The 24,326-nt window shown below is 51.4% G+C and overlaps 1 protein-coding gene across 1 annotated transcript in view; it reads right to left on the reverse strand.

The window, feature by feature from the left end:
- The window catches only part of LOC147678979 (carbonic anhydrase 15-like), a 175,767-nt gene extending 153,268 nt beyond the window's left edge, over window positions 1-22,499 (reverse strand). The window contains exon 1 of the mRNA XM_086942696.1: window positions 21,382-22,499. Coding sequence (XP_086798822.1) covers window positions 21,382-21,448 — 67 coding nt within the window. The 5' untranslated portion in view covers window positions 21,449-22,499. The remainder of the gene's footprint in view (window positions 1-21,381) is intronic.
- Window positions 22,500-24,326: the final 1,827 nt, after the last annotated feature.

The raw sequence follows: 24,326 nt of genomic DNA on the forward strand, positions 1-24,326 counted from the left end.
GGAATAGTAATTTTTACCCCTATGCTATCCAGCGTTTTCCCTACTGTTGCACTCACTGGAGTGGGAATAGTAATTTTTACCCCTACGCTATCCAACCCTTTCCCTACTGTTGCACCCTTTGGAGTGGGATTAGTAATTTTTACCCCTACGCTATCCAACGCTTTCCGTACTGTTGCACCCTCTGGAGTGGGAATAGTAATTGTTACCCCTACGCTATACAGCGCTTTCCCTACTGTTGCACTCACTGGAGTGGGATTAGTAATTTTTACCCCTACACTATCCAACGCTTTCCCTACTGTTGCACCCTTTGGAGTGGGAATAGTAATTTTTACCCCTACTCTATCCAACGCTTTCCCTACTGTTGCACCCTCTGGAGGGGGAATAGTAATATTTACCCATACGCTATCCAGTGCTTTCCCTACTGTTGCACTCACTGGAGTGGGAATAGTAATTTTTACCCCTTCGCTATCAAATGTTTTAGCTACTAATGTTTTTATATTGTTATTAAATGTATGTATTATTATTTTTATATACTTTTATGTGTTAAATATATGTATATGTACACATTTATGCAGTTTATATTGATTAACTTTAGTTCATTTGGTATAAATAGTTAAAATATAAAAGCAATGTAATGTATTTTGTTAATAATATTAATATTTTTAATTATTTAATTTAAGTTATAATATTTATTAAAGTCGATATTTTTTACATCTATATTTATTACATCTATATTTTTGAGTCAATATTTATGTACTTACCTGTTTAAGTATAGGGAGTCGATATTTTTGTAATCGATATTTTTACATCTATATTTTTGTAAACTATATTTTTGTTATCGATATTTAAACATGGAACCCATAGGAAATACCGATTTCTTAATACCGAATCGATAAAATTCGGTATTAAGAAATCGGTATTTCACAATGACCTACATGGGGCCCTAAGTCCGGAATTCCGCCTCAACATTTCAAGATGGTGTTCCAAACCCTAATCTTTCCCAATCTGGACTACGGAATCTCCCATCTAGCCAGCATCCCACAATATCACCTGAAACCTTTAAAAGCTTCCCTCAACTCCCCAGCCTGTCTGCTCTCTGGTGCAAGATGTTCTGATCACATCACCCCAATCCTTTTGGAACTCAACTGGCTCCATGTCTAGGTAAGTAGACAGGGAGGAGAAACAGTTATATAAGTTATGTTATGTTATAGAATTTGTAGAGCGCATGGCTGCCTCCTCAATATATACCATGCTCCTGGCCCTGTTCCCTGTCTGTTGTCTTCTCTCCTGGTCCTCAGAGGTTGCCTGCACTGCTTTGAACGGACTGTGAGCCGCCCCTCATTCCCAATCTTTCTCTCTCCTTCCTCAAATCTGCCTGTCCTCTGTGGTACCCAGACCTGCTCCAGGCCCTGTTCTCTGCTTGTTCTCTTCTCTCCTGGTTCGGAATGTGAGTTGCCCCTCCCCCTCCCATCTCTCTCTCCTCCCTCGTGTCTAACTGTCCTTCTGTTGCAGTGGTACCCAGACCTGCCTCTGTGCTTGTCCTCTTGTCTTTGGGTCCTCAGAGAATGGCTGCGCTGCTCTGATTTCTCTGACTGCGAGCCTTCCGTCCCCTTGCCAGCACTTGGCCCTCTTATTCCTTCCAGTATTAATCATTCTCCTGGTGGTGAGAATGGAAGCTCTGGCTCAGAGGCCTCTGTGCTACTGATGCTCTCAGGTGCTTTTCTTCTTCCCATGTCTTCTGCCCACCTCTCATTAAAGAACAAGTTACTTACCTTTGGTAACCCATTATCTGGTAGAGACTCTATCTAGCTGCAGATTCCTTACCTTTGAATTTCACAGGCATCAGGCTGGATCTGGAAACTTTTTCTGAGCAATACCCCTTGCACATTGCGTCAGCTGGCTCCATTTGGCTCCATGTGACGTTGTGGGCGTTGGTAGCATCGGTTATGACGTTGCAGTGCCTAACTAGGTTACACCCAGGCGTGCAGACGTCAGTACTTTTTTTTCCACACCAGAAGCACAGAGCCACCAAGTAACTGATGTAGTCGTTTGCAAAACTAGGGGCCTGAAAGGGGAGTTACCTTAGCCCTACAATAGTAATCCGCCAAGCGGGGAGGCATGGGTGGGGCTGTAAGGAATCTGCAGCTAGATAGAGTCTCTACCATATGATGCGTTACCGAAGGTAAGTAACTTGTTCATCTGATCGAGACTTCTTGCTGCAGTTCCTTACCTTTGAATTAGATACCCAAGCCATACCATTCCGTCGGTGGGTGCGGACCAATACCTTAAACTAGAAAGTCCTGTAGGACCAAGCGGGCAAAGTGCCCATCTCTGCGGACCTGACCATCCAGACAGTATTGTTTTGTAAACGTTTGCAATGAAGCCCACATTGCCGCCTGACAGAGATCTTGGACTAGGACACCCTGAGCCAAGGAAGTAGTCGCAGCCTTTCCCCTGGTGGAATGGGCCCTTAATCCCTCAGGGGGCTGCTTCTTTAATAGAGCGTAACAGATCTTGATGCAGAGAACGACCCAGCGAGAGGTGGCCCTTTTCTGCACTGCCCTTCCCTTCTTTGTTCCCACATACCCCACAAAGAGTTGGTCATCCACTCTGAACTGTTTTGTGCAGTCAAGGTAGACCGACAATGCTCATTTTGGGTCCAGCCGGTGGAGACGCCCCTCTTCTTTAGAAGAATGCAGGGGAGCAAAGAAGGTGGGCAACGTGAAGGACTGACCCAGATGGAAAGGGTTCACAACCTTTGGCAAAAAAGGATTCTCGGGTGCGAAGCACCACCTTGTCAGGAAAAGACATTAAATAGGTAGGCGATCAAGATAATGCCTGCAGTTCACTCACCCTCCGGGCCGATTTAATCGCCACCAAGAAGGCTGTTTTGATAGTCAACAGCCGGAGGGGACAATTGTGTAAAGGCTCAAAAGGAGCACACATCAGAAATGTGAGGACCAAATTACGGTCCCACTGCGGCATAACAAAGTGCGTATGTGGACACAGATGAGCCAGCCATATCAGAAATCTATACACAATGGGAGATTTGAAGAGAGAGGGCTGGTCTGACAGCCGCAAAAAAGCAGACAGTGAAGAAAGGTAACCCTTGAGAGTTCCCAAGGCAGAGTCTTAGTGGAGGGCCGCCTGGCCGTTAGAATAACATTGCATACTTCGGGAGGAAGGTCAAAAGCTATTAACTGTCGCTGCTCAATCTCCACACAAGGAGGCGCATAGTTGACTGATTCGGCTGGTAAACCCGCCCTTGCTCCTGCAACACAAGATCCTCCCGAAGAAGCAGTTTGATCGGAGGATCAATACTCCTCTTCAGAAGCTCTGGATACCAGACTCTGCTCGTCTAGTCCGTTGCCACAAGGATGACTTTGACCTGGTCACTCCTGATCTTCTTCAGAACCCTGGGCAGGAGTGGTATGGGTGGAAAGGCATACAGCAGGCCTGAGCTCCACTCATGATGAAAGGCTTTGCTAAGTGAGAGCTGTCTTGAAAACTCCAGTACTTCTGACACTGCGCGTTCTCTTTGGAGGTAAACAAATCTAACCAAGGTTCTACCCACTGCTGAAAGAGACCTTGTGCCACCTCTGACTGGAGACCCCATTTGTGATCCGCTAAGGATCGATGACTAAGTTTGTCCACCCTGACATTCAGAGAACCTGCCCGGTGTTGAACCACCAGGGTTATGCCCTCCTGTCCCAGCCAAGTCCAGAGACGCAGGCCCTCTTGACAAAGGGTCCATGACACCACCCTGCCCTGCTTGTTGCAGTACCAAATGGCGGTGGTGTTGTCCGTGAACACTAGCAGCAGCTTCCCCTTGAGGGACAGAAGTAGAGCCTTCAATGCCAAATAAATCGCCCAGAGCTCCAACAAATTTATGTGGAGCACCATCCCCACCTCTCCCAGATTGCTGCCCCATCCCAGAAGTGACGCATCTGTCACAACTGTGAAATCTGATTGGGGAAGGGAGAGGGGTCTGCCATTGACCCAATTGCGGTTCGTCTACCACCACTGCAGATCTCTCACAGTTCCTTCCAAGACCTGGACCAAATCGGTGAGATTCCCTCGATGCTGTCCCCTTTGATATGTGATAGACGGAAGGAGTTTAGCATTGATATGTGATAGGCAGAATACGTTTTGTATTGATGTGTCATAGACAAAATGAGTTTTGTATTGATATGTCATAGACGGAAGGAGGTTTGCATTGATATGTCACAGACGGAAGGAGTTTTGCATTGATATGTCACAGACGGAAGGAGTTTTGCATTGATACGTGATAGACGGTAGGAGTTTTACATTGATGTGTCACAGACAGAATGAGTTTTACATTGATATGTGATAGACAGAATATGTTTTGTATTGATATAACACACACGGAAGGAGTTTTGCATTTCTATGTCATAGACGGAAAGAGTTTTGCATTGATATGTCACAGACGGAAGGAGTCTTGCATTGATATGTCACAGACGAAAGGAGTTTTGCATTGATATGTCACAGTCGGAAGGAGTTTGATTTGATATGTCATAGACGGAAAGAGTTTTGCACTGATAAGTCACAGACGGAAAGAGTTTTGCATTGATATGTCACAGACGGGAGGAGTTTTGCATTGCTATGTCACAGACGGAAGGAGTTTTGCATTGATATTTCACAGACCGAAGGAGTTTTGCATTGATATGTCACAGACAGAAGGAGTTTTGCATTGATATGTGATAGACGGAAAGAGTTTGCATTGATATGTCACAGACGGAAGAACCCAAAGAGTCGGCCTCCACCCCGTTCCGATCCGCAGCCACCGAAGTCATCTGCGGCGTACCTCAAGGATCCTTGCTCATCCCCACACTCTTCAACCTCTACATGAGCCCCCTCGCGGCCATCACATGCCAACACAACCTTAACATAATTTCCTACGCCCACGACACCCAGCTGATCCTCTCCCTCACCAACGACCCCGCCACCGCCAGAGCCAGCCTACACGAAGGAATGAAAGACGTCGCAGAGTGGATGAAGAACAGCCGCCTGAAACTGAACTCAGACACGACGGAAGTCCTCATCCTGGGATCATCCCCCTCCGCCTGGGATGACTCCTGGTGGCCCCCTGCCCTGGGCACCATCCCCAAACCAACGGACCACGCACAAAACCTGGGCTTCATCCTGGACTCCTCTCTCTCGATGACCAAACAAGTCAACGCCGTCTCATCATCCTATTTCAACACCTTGCGCATGCTCCGAAAGATCTTTCGATGGATCCTCACCGAAACCAGGAAGAAGGTCACCCAGGCACTTGTCACCAGCCGACTGGACTACGGGAACACCCTCTACGGGGAACCATACCCAAACTACAGAAAAGACTCCAGCGCATACAGAACGCCTCCGCACGACTCGTCCTGGACATCCCCCGCCACAACCACATCTCCGCCCACCTCAGAGACCTGCACTGGCTCCCCATCAGCAAGAGGATCACGTTCAGACTCCTCACCCACGCACACAAGGCTCTCCATGACCTGGGCCCCAAGTACCTCTACAACCGCCTCACTTTCTACACGCCCACCCGCCAGCTCCGATCGACCAGCCTCGCCCTCGCCACCGTACCACGTATTCGCAGAGCCACCGCCGGAGGAAGATCCTTTTCCTACCTGGCGGCCAAGACATGGAACTCCCTCCCGACCCACCTCCGCCTGACCCAGGACCATCTCTCCTTCAGGAAGCAACTCAAGACCTGGCTTTTCGAGCAGTAACGGACCCCTAGCGGGTGAGTAGCGCGCTATATAAATTGACTGATTGATTGATTTATTGATTGGTTTTGCATTGATATGTGATAGATAGAAAGAGTTTTGCATTGATATGTCCCAGACGGAAGGAGTTTTGCATTGTTATGTGATAGACGGAAAGAGTTTTTCATTGATATGTCCCAGATGGAAGGAGTTTTGCATTGATATGTCCCAGACGGAAGGAGTTTTGCATTGATATGTGATAGACGGAAAGAGTTTTTCAGTGATATGTCACGGACGGAAGGAGTTTTGCATTGATATGTCCCAGACGGAAGGAGTTTTGCATTGATATGTGATAGACGGAAAGAGTTTTTCAGTGATATGTCACGGACGGAAGGAGTTTTGCATTGATATATTACAGACGGAAAGAGTTTTGTATTGATATGTCACAGAAGAAAGGAGTTTGGCATTGATATGTCATAGACGGAAGTAGTTTTGCATTGATGTTTCCTAGACAGAGTGAGTTTTACATTGATACGTGATAGACAGAATAGGTTTTGAATTGATATATCACAGATGGAAGTAGTTTTGATGTCCTAAACGGAAAGGTTTTGCTTTCATATGTCATCAACTGAAGGAGTTTTGCATTGAAATATCTGTGCTGTGCATTACACCACCTCTAAGAACAGAACTCACACCCTCTGTCGTGCATTACACCACCTTTAGGAGCAGAACTCACTGCCTGTGCCGTGCATTACACCACCTCTAAGAGCAGAACTCACTCTCTGTGCTGTGCATTACAATGCCTCTAAAAACAGAACTCACTGTGCCGTGCATTGCACCGCCTCTAGGAGCAGAACTCACTGCCTGTGCCATGCATTACACGCCCTCTAGGAGCAGAACTCACAGCCTGTGCCCTGCATTACACCGTCTCTAAGAGCAGAACTCACAGCCTGTGCCCTGCATTACATGCCCACTAAGAGCAGAGCGGTGCTCAGTGAGCGGCCTCTAGGTCTAGTACTCACTGCCATTGCCTGCGGAGTTCAGTGCGCAGCCACAGAGTCTAGTGCTCACTGTCTGCAGAGCTCAGTGTTCAGCCTCTGGGTCTAGTTCTCACTTCAATCAGAGTTCAGTGCGCCTCCTCTGAGTCTAGTACTCACTGCCTGTGGAGCTCAGTGAGTGGCCTCAGGGCCTAGTACTCACTGCCTGTGGAGCTCAGTGAGCGGCCTCTAAGTCGAGTACTCACTGCCTACGGAATTCAGTGCGCCGCCTCTGAGTCTAGTACTCACTGCCTGCGGAGTTCAGTGCGCTGCCTCTGAGTCTAGTACTCACTGCCTGTAGAGCTCAGTGAGTGGCCTCTAAGTCGAGTACTCACTGCCTGCGGAATTCAGTGTGCCGCCTCTGAGTCTAGAACTCACTGCCTGCAGAGTTCAGCGCACTGCCTCTAAGTCGACTACTCACTGCCTGCGGATTTCAGTGCGAACCTCTGAGTCCAGAATTCACTGTCTGTGGAGCTCAGTGCACCACCTCTGAGTCTAGTACTCACTGCCTGCGGAATTCAGTGTGCGCCAAAGGCAAGTCCGTCTACTCCCGTCCGCGCCTGGACCGCGCCCAGCGCCAGGACCCCTGGCCCCCACCGACGCCAGACCACACGACGGATCTAAGACGCCGCCACCCTCAACGCACTCAACGCCGGCCGGATCCCCGCCTGCTACCAAGCCACCCCGAAACGCACCCACGGACCCTTCGCCTGCCATGCCTGCCAATTCACCTGCACAGCATCCGCCAAGCCGATCACCAGCAGCAACCACCTCAAGTGCATCCTGCTCAACACCCGCTCCGTCCACAGACACGCCGTGGAACTCTGGAACCTGCTCGACACAACATCACCAGACGTCGCCTTCTTCGCATCGCCATCGTACACAAGAACACCATCCGCATCACAACCAACTCCGACGACACCCTCACCGCCGCCGAACACCTCCACTTCCAGATACACACCGACCCCAAGACGACCCTCAGAGGCACCCTTATCTACAGTCCCCAGGGACCACGCACACAATTCAGCGAAGACATCGCAGACTTCGTCAGCCCGCACGCCCTCCCCTCCGCTGACTACATCCTCCTAGGGGACCTAAACTTCCACCTGGAGAACAACAAAGACAGCAACACCACCACCCTGCTAGACAACCTCGCCAACCTCGGACTCAAGCAACTGGTGAACACCCCCACCCACTACGCCGGCCACACGCTTGACCCAGTCTTCTCCTCCAGCAAATACATCTCCTTCAGCCACTCCACCGGACTTCATTGGACTGATCACAGCTGCGTCCACTTCAGCTTCAGAAGGACCACGACCCACCACCACCTGCAACAGGTTCCTCGCAGGAGCTGGAACAAGATCACCGCCGACCAGCTCACCACCTCCCTCAACCAGAACCCGCCCGCCAACACAACGGACCCCAACGAAGCAGCCAGCAACCTCACACAGTGGATCACCAACTGCGCAGACGACCTCCCACCACTGAAGACCCTCCCAGCAGACCCGGCAGCAAGAAAGCCTCTTGGTTCAGCGACGAACTTAAGAACTCCAAGAAGAACTGCCGCACCCTCGAGAAAGCCTGGCGCATCAACCAGACCACAGACAACATGACTGCCCTCAAGCACGCCACTCGCAAACACCACCAGCTGATCCGCACCACCAAGAAGACAGCATTCAAAGAACGACTGAACAACAACGCCCACAACAGCAAGGAACTCTTCAGCATCGTCAAAGAGCTCTCCAACCCCAGCGCCAGAAACAACGACATCACTCCCTCGCAAGACCTCTGCGACTCACTTGCCTCGTTCTTCCAAAGCAAGATCGCCGACATACACAACAGCTTCGGCGCACAGACGATGCATCCAACCTCTGAACCAACGCCCCCCACCACCACCCTCTGCACCTGGACCCCGGTCAGCACCGAAGACACCACCCGCACAATGAACACCATCCACTCCGGATCACCAACCGACCCCTGCCCCCACCACGTCTTCAACAAGGCCAATTCCATCATCGCACCCCAACTCCGGGACATCATCAACACCTCCTTCAACACCGCCACCTTCCCGGAGAGCTGGAAGCACGCCGAGCTCAGCGCCCTCCTGAAGAAACCAACAGCGGACCCCACCGACCTCCAAAACTTCCGCCCCATCCCGCTCCTCCCTTTTCCTGCCAAAGTCATCGAGAAGACCGTCAACAGACAGCTTGCCGCCTTCCTCGAGACAAACGGATCCCTCGACCACTCGCAGTCCGGTTTCCGAGCCAACCACAGCATCGAGACCACCTTCATCGCAGCCACTGACGACATCAGATCCCTGCTCGACAACGGGGAAACAGCGGCCCTCATCCTCCTGGACCTCTCCGCAGCGTTCAACACTGTCTGTCACCGCAGCCTAGTGCAGCGCCTCAGCAACATCGGAATCCAAGACAAGGCACTGGAGTGGATCATCTTGTTCCTCACCGGAAGAACCCAGAGAGTCCGCCTCCCCCCATTCAGATCCGAGGTCACCAAAGTCATCTGCGGCGTACCACAAGGATCATCACTCAGCCCCACCCTCTTCAACGTCTACATGAGCCCCCTCGCTGCCATCGCATGCCAACACAACCTCAACATCATCTCCTAGGCCGACGACACCCAGCTGATCCTCTCCCTCACCAACGGCCCCACCACCACCAGAACCAGCCTACACGAAGGGATGAAAGACGTCGCCGAGTGGATGAAGAACAGCCGCCTGAAACTGAACTCAGACAAGACGGAAGTCCTCATCCTGGGATCATCGCCCTCCGCCTGGGACGACTCCTGGTGGCCCCCTGCCCTGGGCACCACTCCCAAGCCAACGGACCACGCACGTAACCTGGGCTTCATCCTGGACTCCTCCCTCTCGATGACCAGACAAGTCAACGCCGTCTCATCATTGTGCTTCAACACCCTGCGCATGCTCCGAAAGATCTTCCGGTGGATCCCCACCGAAACCAGGAAGACGGTCACCCAGGCACTCGTCACCAGCCGACTGGACTACGGAAACAACCTCTACGCCGGAACCACAGCCAAACTTCAGAAAAGACTCCAACGCATCCAGAACGCCTCCGCACGACTCGTCCTGGACATCCCCCGACACAGCCACATCTCCGGCCACCTGAGAGACCTGCACTGGCTCCCCGTCAGCAAGAGGATCACGTTCATACTCCTCACCCATGCACACAAGGCTCTCCACGACCTGGGCCCCAAGTACCTCAACAACCACCTGACCTTCTACACTCCCACCCGCCGGCTACGATCAACCAGCCTCGCCATCGCCTCCGTTCCACGCATCCGCAGAGCCACCACCGGAGGAAGATCCTTCTCCTACCTGGCAGCCAAGACATGGAACCCCTCCCCATCCACCTCCGGCTAACCCAGGACCATCTCTCCTTCAGGAAGCAACTCAAGACCTGGCTTTTCGAGCAGTAGCGTACCCCTCGCCCCCAGCGCCTTGAGATCCCTTCGGGTGAGTAGCGCGCTATACAAATGTTATGATTGATTGATTGATTGACTCAACATTCTAACTAGCTCTCACACCAAACATTCTAGGCTGAGCAGCAGGAATACTACAGGGATCCACACCGCTGAGGTATTCAGTGGGACACTGCAGAGGGATTCGATTCAGTGCGCTCGGGGCCAGCTCTAGTGCAGTGCCATCGGTGCCATTGGGGTGTCATTTTTGCAAGTATATTGTCATTTCAAAAGCACCTGCTGGCGCGTTCCTGCCCTCCAGCAATTATCAGGGAGAAAATTACAAAAAACAATTTGATGGACAGAATGTAGATCAATGTCTTACATTCACCCCAGTACAAGGATCTGGGCCTAAATCCATCGTTTTTTGCACTGCACACCACCCTGGGTTAGATAATGGCTTTATGCAAATCAGCTCTGACCCTGTGCCCCATGGGAACAGTCCAGTCCGAACTACACAGCCATATCTTTCCCAGACCGGAATCAAGCATCCGAGGACCGGACCGGTTTCGAGGTAACACCTCTCATCATCCAGCAATTATCAGGCATCAATAAAATGTCAAGATAAATACGGTGATTAATGTCTTCCTGGAAAGTGACAGAGGTTTGTCTAGTGGAGGTTTTGACTCATCCAAAGGTAGACTGCAGCTAAGAATGTGTACCATGCAGATAACAAAGTGCATGTAATGTAAATAGGTCGGTGGGTTACTGCTTCTGTAAGAGAGTTCCTTTTGCTACTTGTGGTTTGTAAATCAAAATCGTAATATAGAACATTGAGCTATTAACTGCCATCAAAGAGCTGTGGGTAAACTGCAAAGTATGTATTAGAGCTATGTGTGTTTTTTGTCCAGTCTTTCATTATCCAAATCTTGCCAAAAGGGTTCATTTGGGTGGAAAACAATTCTTGTTATTGCATTATTGCATAAAGAGAACCCCTAATAATGATGTTGTATTTTAAATTCTGAATTTGTGCTTTTCCAGAATAAGGACTCTTAAACTATATCGCCTATCAGTATCGATGGCATGTTACTCCTACACTACACGTTGTAGTTCTGTCTGATGTAACATTTCCTATACCCTGATTTTCACACCTATGATTGTCTCTGTGCAATGTGTGTGTGATGTACAGTGCTCAGACAATGGTATGAGCGGTGCTATAAAACTAATTGAATCCGAGAGACAGTGGTTCTGGAGACTTGAGGGGCCCTGTTAAAGGGCGGTGGTGAAGGAATCCATGGCAGAGGTGATCAGGGGGGGGGGAGGGGCGCTTACAAACATTGTCGCACAGGACACCACCAGTGCTAAAGCCAGTCCTGAGTGCGCTGCCTCTGTGTGTGACACCACTGAGGTATTCAATGCGCTAGCTCAGAGTCACACCACTAAGATATTCAGTGCGTTGTCACTGAGTGTGACAGCGCTGAGGAATGCAGTGCTCCGGCTCTGAGTGTGACACTACTGAGGTACTCAGTGCGCCGGCGTTGAGCCTGAAACCACTGAGGTATTCAGTGCGCTAGCTCTTAGTGTGACTGCTGAGGCATTCAGTGTGCCGTCCGTGAGTGTGGCATTGCTGAGGTTTTCAGTGCGCCGGCTCTGAGTCTGAAACCACTGAGCTATTCAGTTCTCTGTCCATGAGTGTTACTACTGAGGCATTCAGTGCGCTGGCTCCGAGTGTGACTGATAAGGCATTCAGTGCACCAGCTCTGGTTCTTACTCCACTGAGATATTCAGTTCTCTGCCCCTGGGTGTGACTGCTGAGGTAGTCAGTGCACTAGCTCTGATTGTGACTGCCAAGGTAGACAGTGTGCCAGCTCAGAGTGTGACTGCCGGGGTAGTCAGTGCGCTAGCTCTGAGTGTGACTGCCGGGGTAGTCAGTGCGCTAGCTCTGAGTGAGACTGCCGAGGTAGTCAGTGCGCTAGCTCTGAGTGTGACTGCCGAGGTAGTCAGTGAGCTAGCTCTGAGTGTGACTGCCGGGGTAGTCAGTGTGCCAGCGCTGAGTGTGACTGCTGGGGTATTCAATGCACTAGCTCTGAGTGTGACTGCTGGGTTACTCAGTGCGCTAGCTCTGAGTGTGACTGCTGAGGTAGTCAGTGCACTAGTTCTGAGTGTGACTTCTAAGGTAGTCAGTGCGCTAGCTCTGAGTGCGACTGCTGGGGTATTCAGTGCGCTAGCTGTGAGTGTGACTGCCGAGTTATTCAGTGTGCCTGCACTGAGTGTGATAACCTGCCTAGGAGCGCGGACCTGTTTGTGGGCACTGCAAGAAAATATATCTGAGTTTGTTATTGAACTTTTCCGCCTGTAGATTTTTCCCCCCATAATAATTGACGTTTCTTTGGATACTGTGCTGAGGTGCGAGCAGGGGTGGCCTTAAGCATGTGCAAGCTGTGCACCTGCACAGGGCCACCAAACCCCAGGGGCCACCACGCCAATATATATCCTTAATATAATATTCCTCTGAGGATGGATACATATTTGCCTGGCGGCTCCTGGCAGGGATTTGGTGGCCTCCGGCTCTGTTCCACTTCCAAACACCCTACCCCCCCCCCCCCCCTCTTCACTGGCCTCCGCGCTCCGCCCCGCCAAAACCCCCTCTTCTGGGGCCCCCTACCTACGCTCCCTGCCCAGGGCCGCCATGAGCCTAGAGCCGCCCCTGGTGCGAGGCCTCCAGGTTGTGCAGAGAAGCACATATTACAGCAAGGTGTGGGGGCAGTGGGCAACTGCTCGGGTTGTCTAGGATGATACAATGTATGTCTTCAGCTCAGTCACGTGGAGGGCGGTGCTTCCAATCACATAAAGTTTTAGGCTCCAAGGGTCTCATTCTGAGACGGTCAGGGATAGAATAATTCTTCTACAACTACTGTTAGCACCCGATTCCACCTGTGTGGGAAACAATGGGGAATAACATGCAGCAACTTTTACATACACATTTCCGAAGGGCATTACCCGAGCCCCACAGTTTTGCTTCTGAAGTTTTCACAGGTAGGAGAGGAGGAAAACTACCTGAAAAAAATCTGAAGTTGGCGGTATTTGTGAAGCGTGCAGTGGGGGCAAACTGAAGGCCGGTGCAAAAAAAACATGTGTGCACGATTTTCAGACAGCACAAGAAATAGAAAAAGACAGTCCTTGCCCATTTTTCCCCAACTATGAAATCTGCAGATAATGCAATAAATCAGGGAAATTTTGATTTAAGCGTCTGCACTTTAGACTAGGGGTGGCCAGAATTTTGGCCACTCCATGTTACTCTTGAACACTGCGTAGCAGAATTCCCCCACCCCCCCGCGAGACTCCAGAATGTGCGAGCACAAATGAGCTTAGACGCCCCCTAGAGCGATTTTCTAACGTGGGAGGGCGCGGGCGTTCGAGTGGTTGCTGTCACAGGGCTGCCGTTTGAGTAGATTTGCTGCCTCTCGAGTAGATTTTCTACTTGAGTTGGGTGCACGCTGTTTTGCAACGCATGGTCTCATTCGTGCCAATTTTCTAAAGTTGGAGGTCGCAGCGTTCGCTGTTGTTCGAGCAGGTCTGCTGCTTCTTGAGTAGATTTTCTACTTGAGTTGGGTGCACGCTGTTCTGCAACGCATGGTGCCATTCGTGCCGATGTTCTAACTATGGAGGTCGCAAGCGTTTGCTGTTGTTCGAGCAGATATACTGCTTCTCGAGTAGATTTTCTACTTGAGTTGCAGCAACCCAACTCGAATGGGTGCGCGCTCTTGTGCAACGCATGGTGCCATTTGTGCCGATTATCTGCGCTGCTCACACCACTGGCGTTAAATTGCAGCACAAGCTACATATTTTCCACTTCTTGGCAAAACTCTGCTGAACTTGGCAGAGGTTTCCTGTAACTCTATGGAATTTCGCTGAGTTAACCTCCGCAAATTCCACCCACCTCTGCCTTAGACAAAGAAAACACATACAAGAGCTCGTCTCTGCACCGATCCAGCACAGTGGTTCAAGACAGAGCCCATGTTATTATCCGGAGGTGTTTATACAAAGTTTGTTGTTTAACTTAAAGCAGCGCTATCCCTAGAAAGTCTCAATTTTCATGGTGTGTTTAGCTGAACTCCTGTACAATTGTGCTACACGCAGATTTCCAGGAACTACATCTGGGTAAAAACTAAAGGAGGCCTACAAGCATATGTTGTTACTTTTGTACTCAAATTTTAAAATACATGAGCAAGCGCCAATAAAGTTTACTAAACTGAGTTTCCCCAAAATAACATATATTTTCAAATTGTATTTGCTAAATATGTTATGTTATGCCATGCCATGCTGTGTCATGTTACGTTATTTACTTTGATACTAAGGCAATGTTCATAAGGTAGCCTAACCGCATTTTACGTCAAATACTAAAGCCCAGTGAAAGCAGGGGCTTGAAGGAGAATTGATTGATTGCCCTCAGAAACCAATGCACTAAACTTCTATTGCCTTGCGCAGCACATGTCTTATGCATCGGAGCCTTCTGTGGTTGTCTAAGCATAGGAATTATTGTGGAGGTGTATGCTAGAGGGCATTCGCCTCAGCTCTGTGGTGTGCGACTTTATGGTCCAGACTGTTTATGTGCCAGCCCAGAAGTTGGCACCAGAAGTAGGCAAATCCTACTATTTTTTTTTATTTATTTATGGAGTTTTATATAGCACAAACTTGACCCGAATCGGGTATCAGAGCGATTTACATAGCACCGGTTGCATTACATGAGGACACATTCATTTTTGTCAGGCATGGGGAGATTAAGTGATTTGCCCAGAATCACAGGATGTTCAGCGTCCTTGCCGAGACTTGAACCCAGTTCCCCAGATTCGAGGTCGACCGCCATAGCCGTTAGGCCAACTCCTCTCCCCTATACCTGGCTGTCCACTATGCTGTTCCCATTCGGGCCATATGGCAAATTGTTACACAGAATTTGGTGCAATGTTCGCCAAGGTTTGAGAATTATCCAGGGGGTTCTTCGGGCTCTAAGCATAATTATTGGGATGTACGTTGTTACAACGCATGCTTTTAGCATGCATGCTGTAACAACGCAAGTTTTAAAATGCATTCCATGACAACGCATTACACTAAGGGGTGTTGGATAGTGAATATTTTAATTTACTATTCCAACACCAGTCCCTGTGGACACTAGGGAAGGTGTTGGATAGTAAATTAAAACTATTCCCTATCCTAGAGCGCCCTCCAGTGTAATGCGTTGTAATGGAATGCATTTTAAAGTCTGCGTTGTAATAGCACTGCGAGCTAAAAGTTGCGTCGTAAACGACGTTTCCCTAATTATTGCTGTAATAAGGCTAAGCATCAGAAAAGGCAGTGTGAGTTGGTTTCTGATTGGCCAGTGGAGCCTTATTACATCATAAGCTTCAGAGTTGTGAAAATGTGGCCTTTATTGCCAGCTATAGCCCTCACTTTAGGTATTCTGATAGGTCAGGTCATTGGCTGCATGTTGTCATATAAGGTGATACTGTAAATGATTTAAGGGGTACAACCATGGGGGAGAAATGTGCTCCCTCTCGTGCACACGATCAGTTCTATTACTTTCTTTAAAAGAGCCGCTGGTATTGCACGCCACCTTACACATCTGTATCACAACCAGAATCAACCAGGGTCCAAACTGAGCGTGAATGCTGGTCAAGCAGGCCTGGTCCTCCCGGGCAAAACTGCACTGTTTAAACTAAGTAATATTGACTTAAATTAAGAAATGTTAAATTATTTTTATATATTGTAATTTTACTGTGAAAATTATTATGGTTTTAATTAACTAAACAATAAATTATTTACTTCAGGTTTCACAAAACTTTATTCGATCTTTTAAAACAGATCATAAAAGCATAAATTATTCCAAAGTACTAAACAGCAAGTTATGAAGCCATTACTTACTTACTGGTCCTCCTGTGCACAAAACATGTTTACAAAACGTATGACTTCTAGAGCCTGGCAGGGAATTGCCTAGAGGAGACGCTTCAGCATAAAGCTACAGATAAGAGGCATATTATATGTGATTAGGAACATTGCACCCTTTACAGATATTCTCCTGTTCAGGTTGTGGCTTCCTTGTTGGCCAAAGAGTATACAAATATTCTTCTCAAGTACGTGAACCATTGATACCTTAATTAGGTTAACAAAGTAATTTATTTGCATTTTGGGGAATACCTGGTTAATCATTTATGTCCTAGGAATCTATTCTGTTTCACACTTGCTGCAGTTTCTTGCTTGATTCTTTTTTTTCAGTGTGTTGGTAGATGGGTAGTCATTTTTTTCTATCTCTTCCTGTTTATGTCATGTTGTGTTAAAAGTGTTTATTAAGAGCGCATATGCATGATCCTCTTGGTGCTAAGGAGTTTAACAAATCAACGACAATAACTAAAGCAATAAGACCATGTATTCATTGATTAAAAAGTTGTTTTTTTAGATGAATCTTAAAACGTGATAAATAGCAGAGTTCAAGCCTGGGAGTTCTACAATGTTACAGATGAAGAGGAGAATGCTGCTACCAGGACACCCTCGGTGAGCTGTGGACTCATCGATGGCTGGGCTGGGGAGCTGTGGACTCACCGGAGGCTGGTCTGGGGAGCAGTGGACTCAACAATGGCTGGGCTGGGGAGCTGTGGACTCATTGGAGGCTGGTCTGGGGAGCTGTGGACTCAACAATGGCTGGGCTGGGGAGCTGTGGACTCATCAAAGGCTGGTCTGGGGAGCTGTGGACTCATCGGACGTTGGTCTGGTGAGCTGTGGACTCATCGGAGGCTGGTCTGGGGAGCTATGGACTCATCGATGGCTGGTCTGTGGAGCTGTGGACTCATTGAAGGCTGGTCTGTGGAGCTGTGGACTCATCAGAGGCTGGTCTGAGGAACTGTGGACTCATCGAAGGCTGGTCTAGGGAGCTGTGGACTCAGCGGAGCTAGTCTGGGAAACTGTGGACTCATCGGGGGCTGGACTGGGGAGCTGTTGACTCATCAGAGGCTGGTTTAGGGAGCTGTGGACTCATCCGAGGCTGGACTCGTGAGGTATGGACTTTTCGGTGGCTCGTCTGGGAGCTGTGGACTCATCGAAGGCTGGTCTGGGACGCTATGGACTCATGGGGGCTGGTCTGGGGAGCTGTTGACTCATCAGAGGCTGGTCTGGGGAGCTGTGGACTCATCTGAGGCTGGACTCGTGAGGTATGGACTTTTCGGTGGCTCGTCTGGGGAGCTGTGGACTCATCGAAGGCCGGTCTGGGACGCTGTGAACTCATGGGGGCTGGTCTGGGGAGCTGTAGAATCATCTGAGGCTGGTCTGGAGAGCAGTGGACTCATTGGAGGCTGATCTAGGGAGCTGTAGAGTCATCGGAGGCTGGTCTGGGGAGCTGTGGACTCATTGGAGGCTGGTCTGGGGCGCTGTGGACTAATCAGAGGCTGGTCTGGGGAGCTGTAGAGCCATCAGAGGCTGGTCTGGGGACCTGGGGACTCATCAGAGGCTGGTCTGGGGAGCTGTGGACTCGTCGAAGGCGGTCTGAGGAGCTGTAGAGTCATCAAAGCTGGTCTGGGGAGCTGTGGACTCATGGGGGCTGGTCTGAGGAGCTATAGACTCATCGAAGGCTGGTCTGGAGAGCTGTAGACTTTCTGAAGCTGGTCTGGAGAGCTGTGGACTCATCGGAGGCTAGTCTGGGGAGCTGTGGACTCATCAGAGGCTGGTCTGGGGATCTGTGGACTCACCGGAGGCTGGTCTGGGCGGAGGTACAGAGAGAGTTAATAGACTTGTGGAAAGGACCCTTCATTCGGGATCATGCTGGGATCAATGGGTGCCAGGATCCCGGGGGTTTACTCATGTCCTGCTGACTTTGCTTTGAGGATAATTCTGTTAGGTCTGGAGACCCAAGGGGCAAAGGCTGATGGCCGGAGCTGGGTAATCCGGTCTTGGCTGAATTCTCGCCAGTATGACAGGGATATGATAGTGGGTCCATCACAGACGTTTTTTCCGGAATGTTTGAGCTGAAGAAGCCACCTTGGAACCTGATGACTGAGAGAAAGGGAGGCCTGAAGATGAGCAGTCAGACTTTCGACAGAATTTGAACGGATAGTCGTATTGAGCTAGGTGGAACGGCCCCACTCAGGAAAATCGCACATATATTGGTTTCAATAAATCCTGAATTCTGGACGGTGCTGTAAGGTGAGGAGAACACCCAACCTCCCCCAAACTTGCGGCCGAGGCCACTGAATACACTAAGGAAATCCTCAGCACATGTCTGTAGTGTAACTTTTATCTGCACATTGTATGCATAAACACGTGTTTCTTCGCATACACTGGGAAATCGTCCAACGACTTTCTCCAGGCTCTACAATCTTTGGTATATTACTTTCTTATGTGGTGATAATTCTAACCCACAATGGGTAAAATATCGGTCTTCTGCGTGAAAATTGGTTCTTCCTTCAGGAAAGGTCTTCATCTGACCAATCCACGAGCTCGTAAGGACAGCTCTGTCATCAACGTAGCCCACAACCGAGACTCTCCGTAACATTTGGGGGAGGTTGGGTGACGTTCTCCTCACCTTATAGCACTGCCCAGAATTCAGGATCTATTGAAACTAATATACTTGCGATTTTCCTAAGTGGCGCCCTTTCACCAAGCTCAATACCACTGTCCATTCAAATTCTGTGGACGGAGACCTTTCCTGAATGAAGAACCGATTTTAACGCAGAAGACAGATATTTACCCATTGTGGGTTGGAATTATCACCACATAAGAAAGGAATATTCCAAAGATTGTAGAGCCTTGAGAAAGACACGGGACGATTTTCCAGTGTATGCGACGAAACACGTGTCTATACATACAATGTGCAGATAAATGTTTAGATACTCTACAGACATGTGCTGAGGATTTCCTTTTTGTACAGGATTTTTTTTATTGTTTTTATTGAAATAATAAACAGTTACAACAAACAAGACCATCGTGCAACGGACATTTGCAATACAGTTTCGGCAAATCAGCGTTCCAGCTGTACAGTATCATATAGGAGTATCACAGTTGGGTTCAAGGTGCCGCAGTGTCCTCATTTACTGAATCGGGCTCTGGTGGTGTGCAAATATCTCCGCGGTATACAATCCAGGCATCCCATATCTTTCCCCATTTGCGGGGTCTCCCACCTTTGTACAGGATTTTAGGGGACCTGTTACAGCAGCCGGGAGATCTCATAACTGATCCCCGAGGGGTGCCCAGAACCTCACTCTTCAGTGGATTAATTTAAGAAACTTCAGGGCCACCCCGCAAGGATGAATGGCCAGCAGTGGCCCAGCCAGCCAGGCATGAGGCCTGGTGAGAGAGGCTTCTGGCGGAAGGAGATGGTAAACATGACCTGCGTGTCATCTGCACACATGTAAAAACGTGTCTATGTTGATGGAGTCCGGCTAGCGGGAGCCTGTAGCGGCTGACTTTATGTTTGTGGATTGTGTGGCTGGATACTCAGGGATTTGTTCTTGATGATAATATCACCTGCAGTTTTATCCTTAACCATTATAATTATATGTGTGTGCAATAAACTTAGCCATGTTACACGGATGTGTGTTTACTACTCTGTTCGGTGGGTGGGAGGACTGCTTGGCGCATGTGTGGCCGAATGTAGCGCTCTAAAATTACTGCATACCTGAACTCAGCGCTAAACTCCTTAGTAAACATATACACGACACACGCATAAGAAATTAGGGTTAAAAGGTTTCCTGGTGGCAGCTTCGGGTTTAAGATCCCTGAACAATGCCCGCCACAGCAGGATTGGGGCAACGCGACGAGGCGCCCTGGAGCACGCAATGACGCTCTCTCCACAAAGGGAACACGTTCTGATGAACACAATAAAAGAGGAAAACATGTGAAGATTGGTGATGTGATTAGGGATTTAACAATGTGTTACTGAGAATCTCCTTCCCAGGGAAAACACTTGTTCTCTGGCAAAACTGCTGCCCTGACCTCAGTTTCAATCTGGCGCCCTGCGTAACAATCCCAGCTTCGGCACTAGGCCAACTAGTTGTGTGATCTAGGGCACACCACTCTGTGCCCCTCCTCAAATTCTAAATGTGAAAAACGACAATGAACTCTCACGGGGTACCCACACACCATACTGCTCCCCCCTATCCCTCCCCCCGCCCCCCCACCCTCCACCGCTGCCCCCGTGAGGTCTGTCATCTTTATATCAAATACCTGCAGCAAGTAAAGGGTATTAGTTCTATACGTGCGCTCACGCCCAGAGCAAATGCTCACGAAAAATGCGTGAGACGTGTTGATGTATAATCCCTGGTGCCCAGAGCTCTTTGAACCATGCCAGTCACTTTCGATAACCGGGTGAATAAAGCTTACGGTGCCTTTTTATGTCCCGGGCAGACTCATTACCAGCGTTTGTAGTGAAAAACGATGACACGGCTGAACGAGAGGGGCGAGAAAGCACCACGCCGTGCGCGCTCTGGCTTCACTGGAGATAAGGGGGGTTAAGATCGCTCGTTAATAGGTGCGACTTCACGAAGATCAAAACAATAATGAAAATAACAGGCTCACTGGGGGTGGGGGGAGAGAGGGAGAAAGAGAAGGGAAATAGAGGGGGGGGGGGAGAAAACGAGAGGAGAGAAAGAATCAATGGGACCCAGTGAGGGAAGCAAGAGAAAAAGAGAGACTGCGATAAGGAGACAAGAGAGAGGGAGGAGAAGTGAATGGGGAAGGAACGAAAGAGTGAGAGAACGAGGAGAAAGAAGGATAAAAAGCGACAGAGAAGATGATTTAAGAGCAAGAAAAAGAGAAGGAGAAAGGAGGGGACGGGATAGTGCGAGAGAGGGTTGCGAGGAAGGTGCAGAGAGCGGGTCAAAGAACCATATAACGGGAGAGATAGGCGAGATAAAGATAGAGGGTGCGAGAGATGGTGAGAGAGAGAACGAGACAAAAGAAAATAAGATAAAAGGGAGAGTTTTGGAGAAACAGCCTTAGAAAAGGAGAGGTCGAGAAGGAGACAGAGGCACCCCAGCAGAACAAGCAGAGAGGGGGTGCAGTGTGGAGTAGGAGCAGAGGGGGTCTGGGAGGAAGCATGAGAGAAGGCAGGACGATGTACCGAGGGGCAGTCTCGAATGAGCAGCGAGAGGCAAGAGTTACCCTGCAAAGACTGAGACACCCCAACATGTCCCCTGTGGACTCACCTCCTCCAGACGCCTGAACGATGAGAGGAAGGGCGAGGAGGGTTAGACACACTCCCCGGACCTTCATCCTTGCAGAGCCGATGGAAGACTGACACCTCCGTCTTCTGTGCACGAGTGTTCCACCAGGGTGGTGCGGCTTCTAGGTTCCCGTGCACTAGTGCTCCCACAGAGCGGAGCAACCCCCTGGCCCCCCTCACCGATGCTCGCCCCGAAGTGGTACACGACGCTGTCTCTCTTGCACTAGTGTCCACAGCAGTCAGTCCCCTGGACCCCGTGCACACGTATCTACCCCAGACCAGTCCGGCACCCTTGTCCGGTGCACTGAAGTTGGGTAATGCAGGACACTAATTCCTACCACACTTGAACCATAGCTCTAGCCCCCGTGCACAAGTGTCCACCCTAGAACAGTCCGGCACCCTGGTGCACAAGTGTCAAGTTCAGAGCAGTGCAGCCCCCTCACTCCGTGCTCTAGTGTCCACCCCAAAGTAGTGGTGCGCGTGGCTCCGCCCACTAATGCCCACCACGGAGCATTTTAGTACCCTAGCACCGGTGCACGAGTGTCCACTGCAGATTGGTGCACTAGTGTCCCCTGCAAATCGGTGCAACACCCCGACTCTCGTACACTAGTTTCACCATAAGGGCAGTTCACCAGTGAATCCGTGCTGCGCTGCCTACTCCAGAGCTGCAGCACCGCGGCTCTGGTGCACGAGCGTCCACCTGCGACAGGCACCGCTGCCTGGCTCCCTTGTTCAAGCAATCACGTCCGAATAAAGCAGCCCCTTGGTCGCTTGTGCAGTAGTGACCACCCGAGAATAGTGCACTCGTCCCAGCCCTGCAGTGATGCGATGCTCTGGGCTCGGTCCACGCGCTCGCAGCCCTGGGCAGGTGTGACGCCCTGGGGCCCCGGGCAGTGGGGGCCACCACAGGCCGGTGGAGCTGCACGACCCCTCGGGTGCAGAGACGTCCAGCGCCGCGGGAGCTCCGAGAGGTCCAGTGGCCGAGGATGAAAGCTCCGACAGCCCTGCGCTCGGCGGGCGGGGGCCGGGGGTGTCCGGGTCCTGGTTCCCTTCCCTCTGGTTCAGTCCCACAGCAGCAGCCGCGAGCTTCACTCCAGGCCAGCCAGAGCCGCCCCTGCGCTCCTGTTAAATATTCAGCCCAAGCCCACTGAGCTAACCATTAACCCCGTCCGTCCCGGCAGGACCGGACCGGAGCCGGCTCCCGCGGTTTCTGGTTTCCAAAGGGGCCGTCCTGGGCCGACACCTTGTAGAATGAGTCCAATGAAGGAGACGGACCTTGGAGAGGACTCCCCTTCTACTCCAGTGATGTCCAGGCGCGGCCAGTCACCCGCAGGGTCCAGGAGCGGTCAGTCACCCCCAGGGTCCAGGAGCGGTCAGTCACCCGCAGGGTCCAGGAGCGGTCAGTCACCCCCAGGGTCCAGGAGCGGCCAGTCACCCCCAGGGTCCAGGAGCGGTCAGTCACCCCCGGGAGCGGTCAGTCACCCTCAGGAGCGCGTCCTCGTTCCCCGCAGACCCGGCCGCAACTGCCCGCAGGAGCGTCCGATGATCCACCGGCGAGAGCGCGGCCGGACATTCAAAGGTACACAGGGGTGAGGGCCGGCGCCGTCCGCGAGGAGAAGCATTCCAGAACGGAGACACAGAAGACACGCAGGAAACTCTGAGAAAGAATGTGTGCAGCGGACCTGCAGGAAGGGTAGATGGTCCACCCTCCTTGCCGGTCTACCGTAGACCGGCAGGGAGGATGGACAGCACCGAGAGTGGACCGGCAGGGAGGGTGGACAGCATGGAGGGTGGACGGCAGGGAGGGTGGACCGGCACGGAGGGTGGACAGCATGGAGGGTGGACGGCAGGGAGGGTGGACCGGCAGGGAGGGTGGACAGCATGGAGGGTGGACGGCAGGGAGGGTGGACGGCAGGGAGGGTGGACAGCATGGAGGATGGACAGCACCGAGAGTGGACCGGCAGGGAGGGTGGACAGCATGGAGGGTGGACGGCAGGGAGGGTGGACCGGCAGGGAGGGTGGACAGCATGGAGGGTGGACGGCAGGGAGGGTGGACGGCAGGGAGGGTGGACAGCATGGAGGATGGACAGCACCGAGAGTGGACCGGCAGGGAGGGTGGACAGCATGGAGGGTGGACGGCAGGGAGGGTGGACCGGCAGGGAGGGTGGACAGCATGGAGGGTGGACGGCAGGGAGGGTGGACGGCAGGGAGGGTGGACAGCATGGAGGGTGGACGGCAGGGAGGGTGGACAGCAGGGAGGGTGGACAGCATGGAGGGTGGACGGCAGGGAGGGTGGACCGGCAGGGAGGGTGGACAGCATGGAGGGTGGACGGCAGGGAGGGTGGACAGCAGGGAGGGTGGGCAGCACCGAGAGTGGGCCGTCAGGGAGGGTGGACCGGCAGGGAGGGTGGACAGCATGGAGGGTGGACGGCAGGGAGGGTGGACAGCAGGGAGGGTGGGCAGCACCGAGAGTGGGCCGTCAGGGAAGGTGGACAGCAGGGAGGGTGGACCAGCAGGGAGGGTGGACCGGCAGGGAGGATGGACAGCACCGAGAGTGGGCCGTCAGGGAAGGTGGACAGCAGGGAGGGTGGACAGCAGGGAGGGTGGACCAGCAGGGAGGGTGGACCGGCAGGGAGGATGGACAGCACCGAGAGTGGACCGGCAGGGAGGGTGGACAGCATGGAGGGTGGACAGCATGGAGGGTGGACGGCAGGGAGGGTGGACCGGCAGGGAGGGTGGACAGCATGGAGGGTGGACGGCAGGGAGGGTGGACGGCAGGGAGGGTGGACAGCATGGAGGGTGGACGGCAGGGAGGGTGGACGGCAGGGAGGGTGGACCGGCAGGGAGGGTGGACAGCATGGAGGGTGGACAGCATGGAGGGTGGACGGCAGGGAGGGTGGACAGCAGGGAGGGTGGACAGCATGGAGG

This window comes from Lissotriton vulgaris, chromosome 11, assembly GCF_964263255.1.
Source record: "Lissotriton vulgaris chromosome 11, aLisVul1.2, whole genome shotgun sequence".
Lineage (NCBI taxonomy): Eukaryota > Metazoa > Chordata > Amphibia > Caudata > Salamandridae > Lissotriton > Lissotriton vulgaris.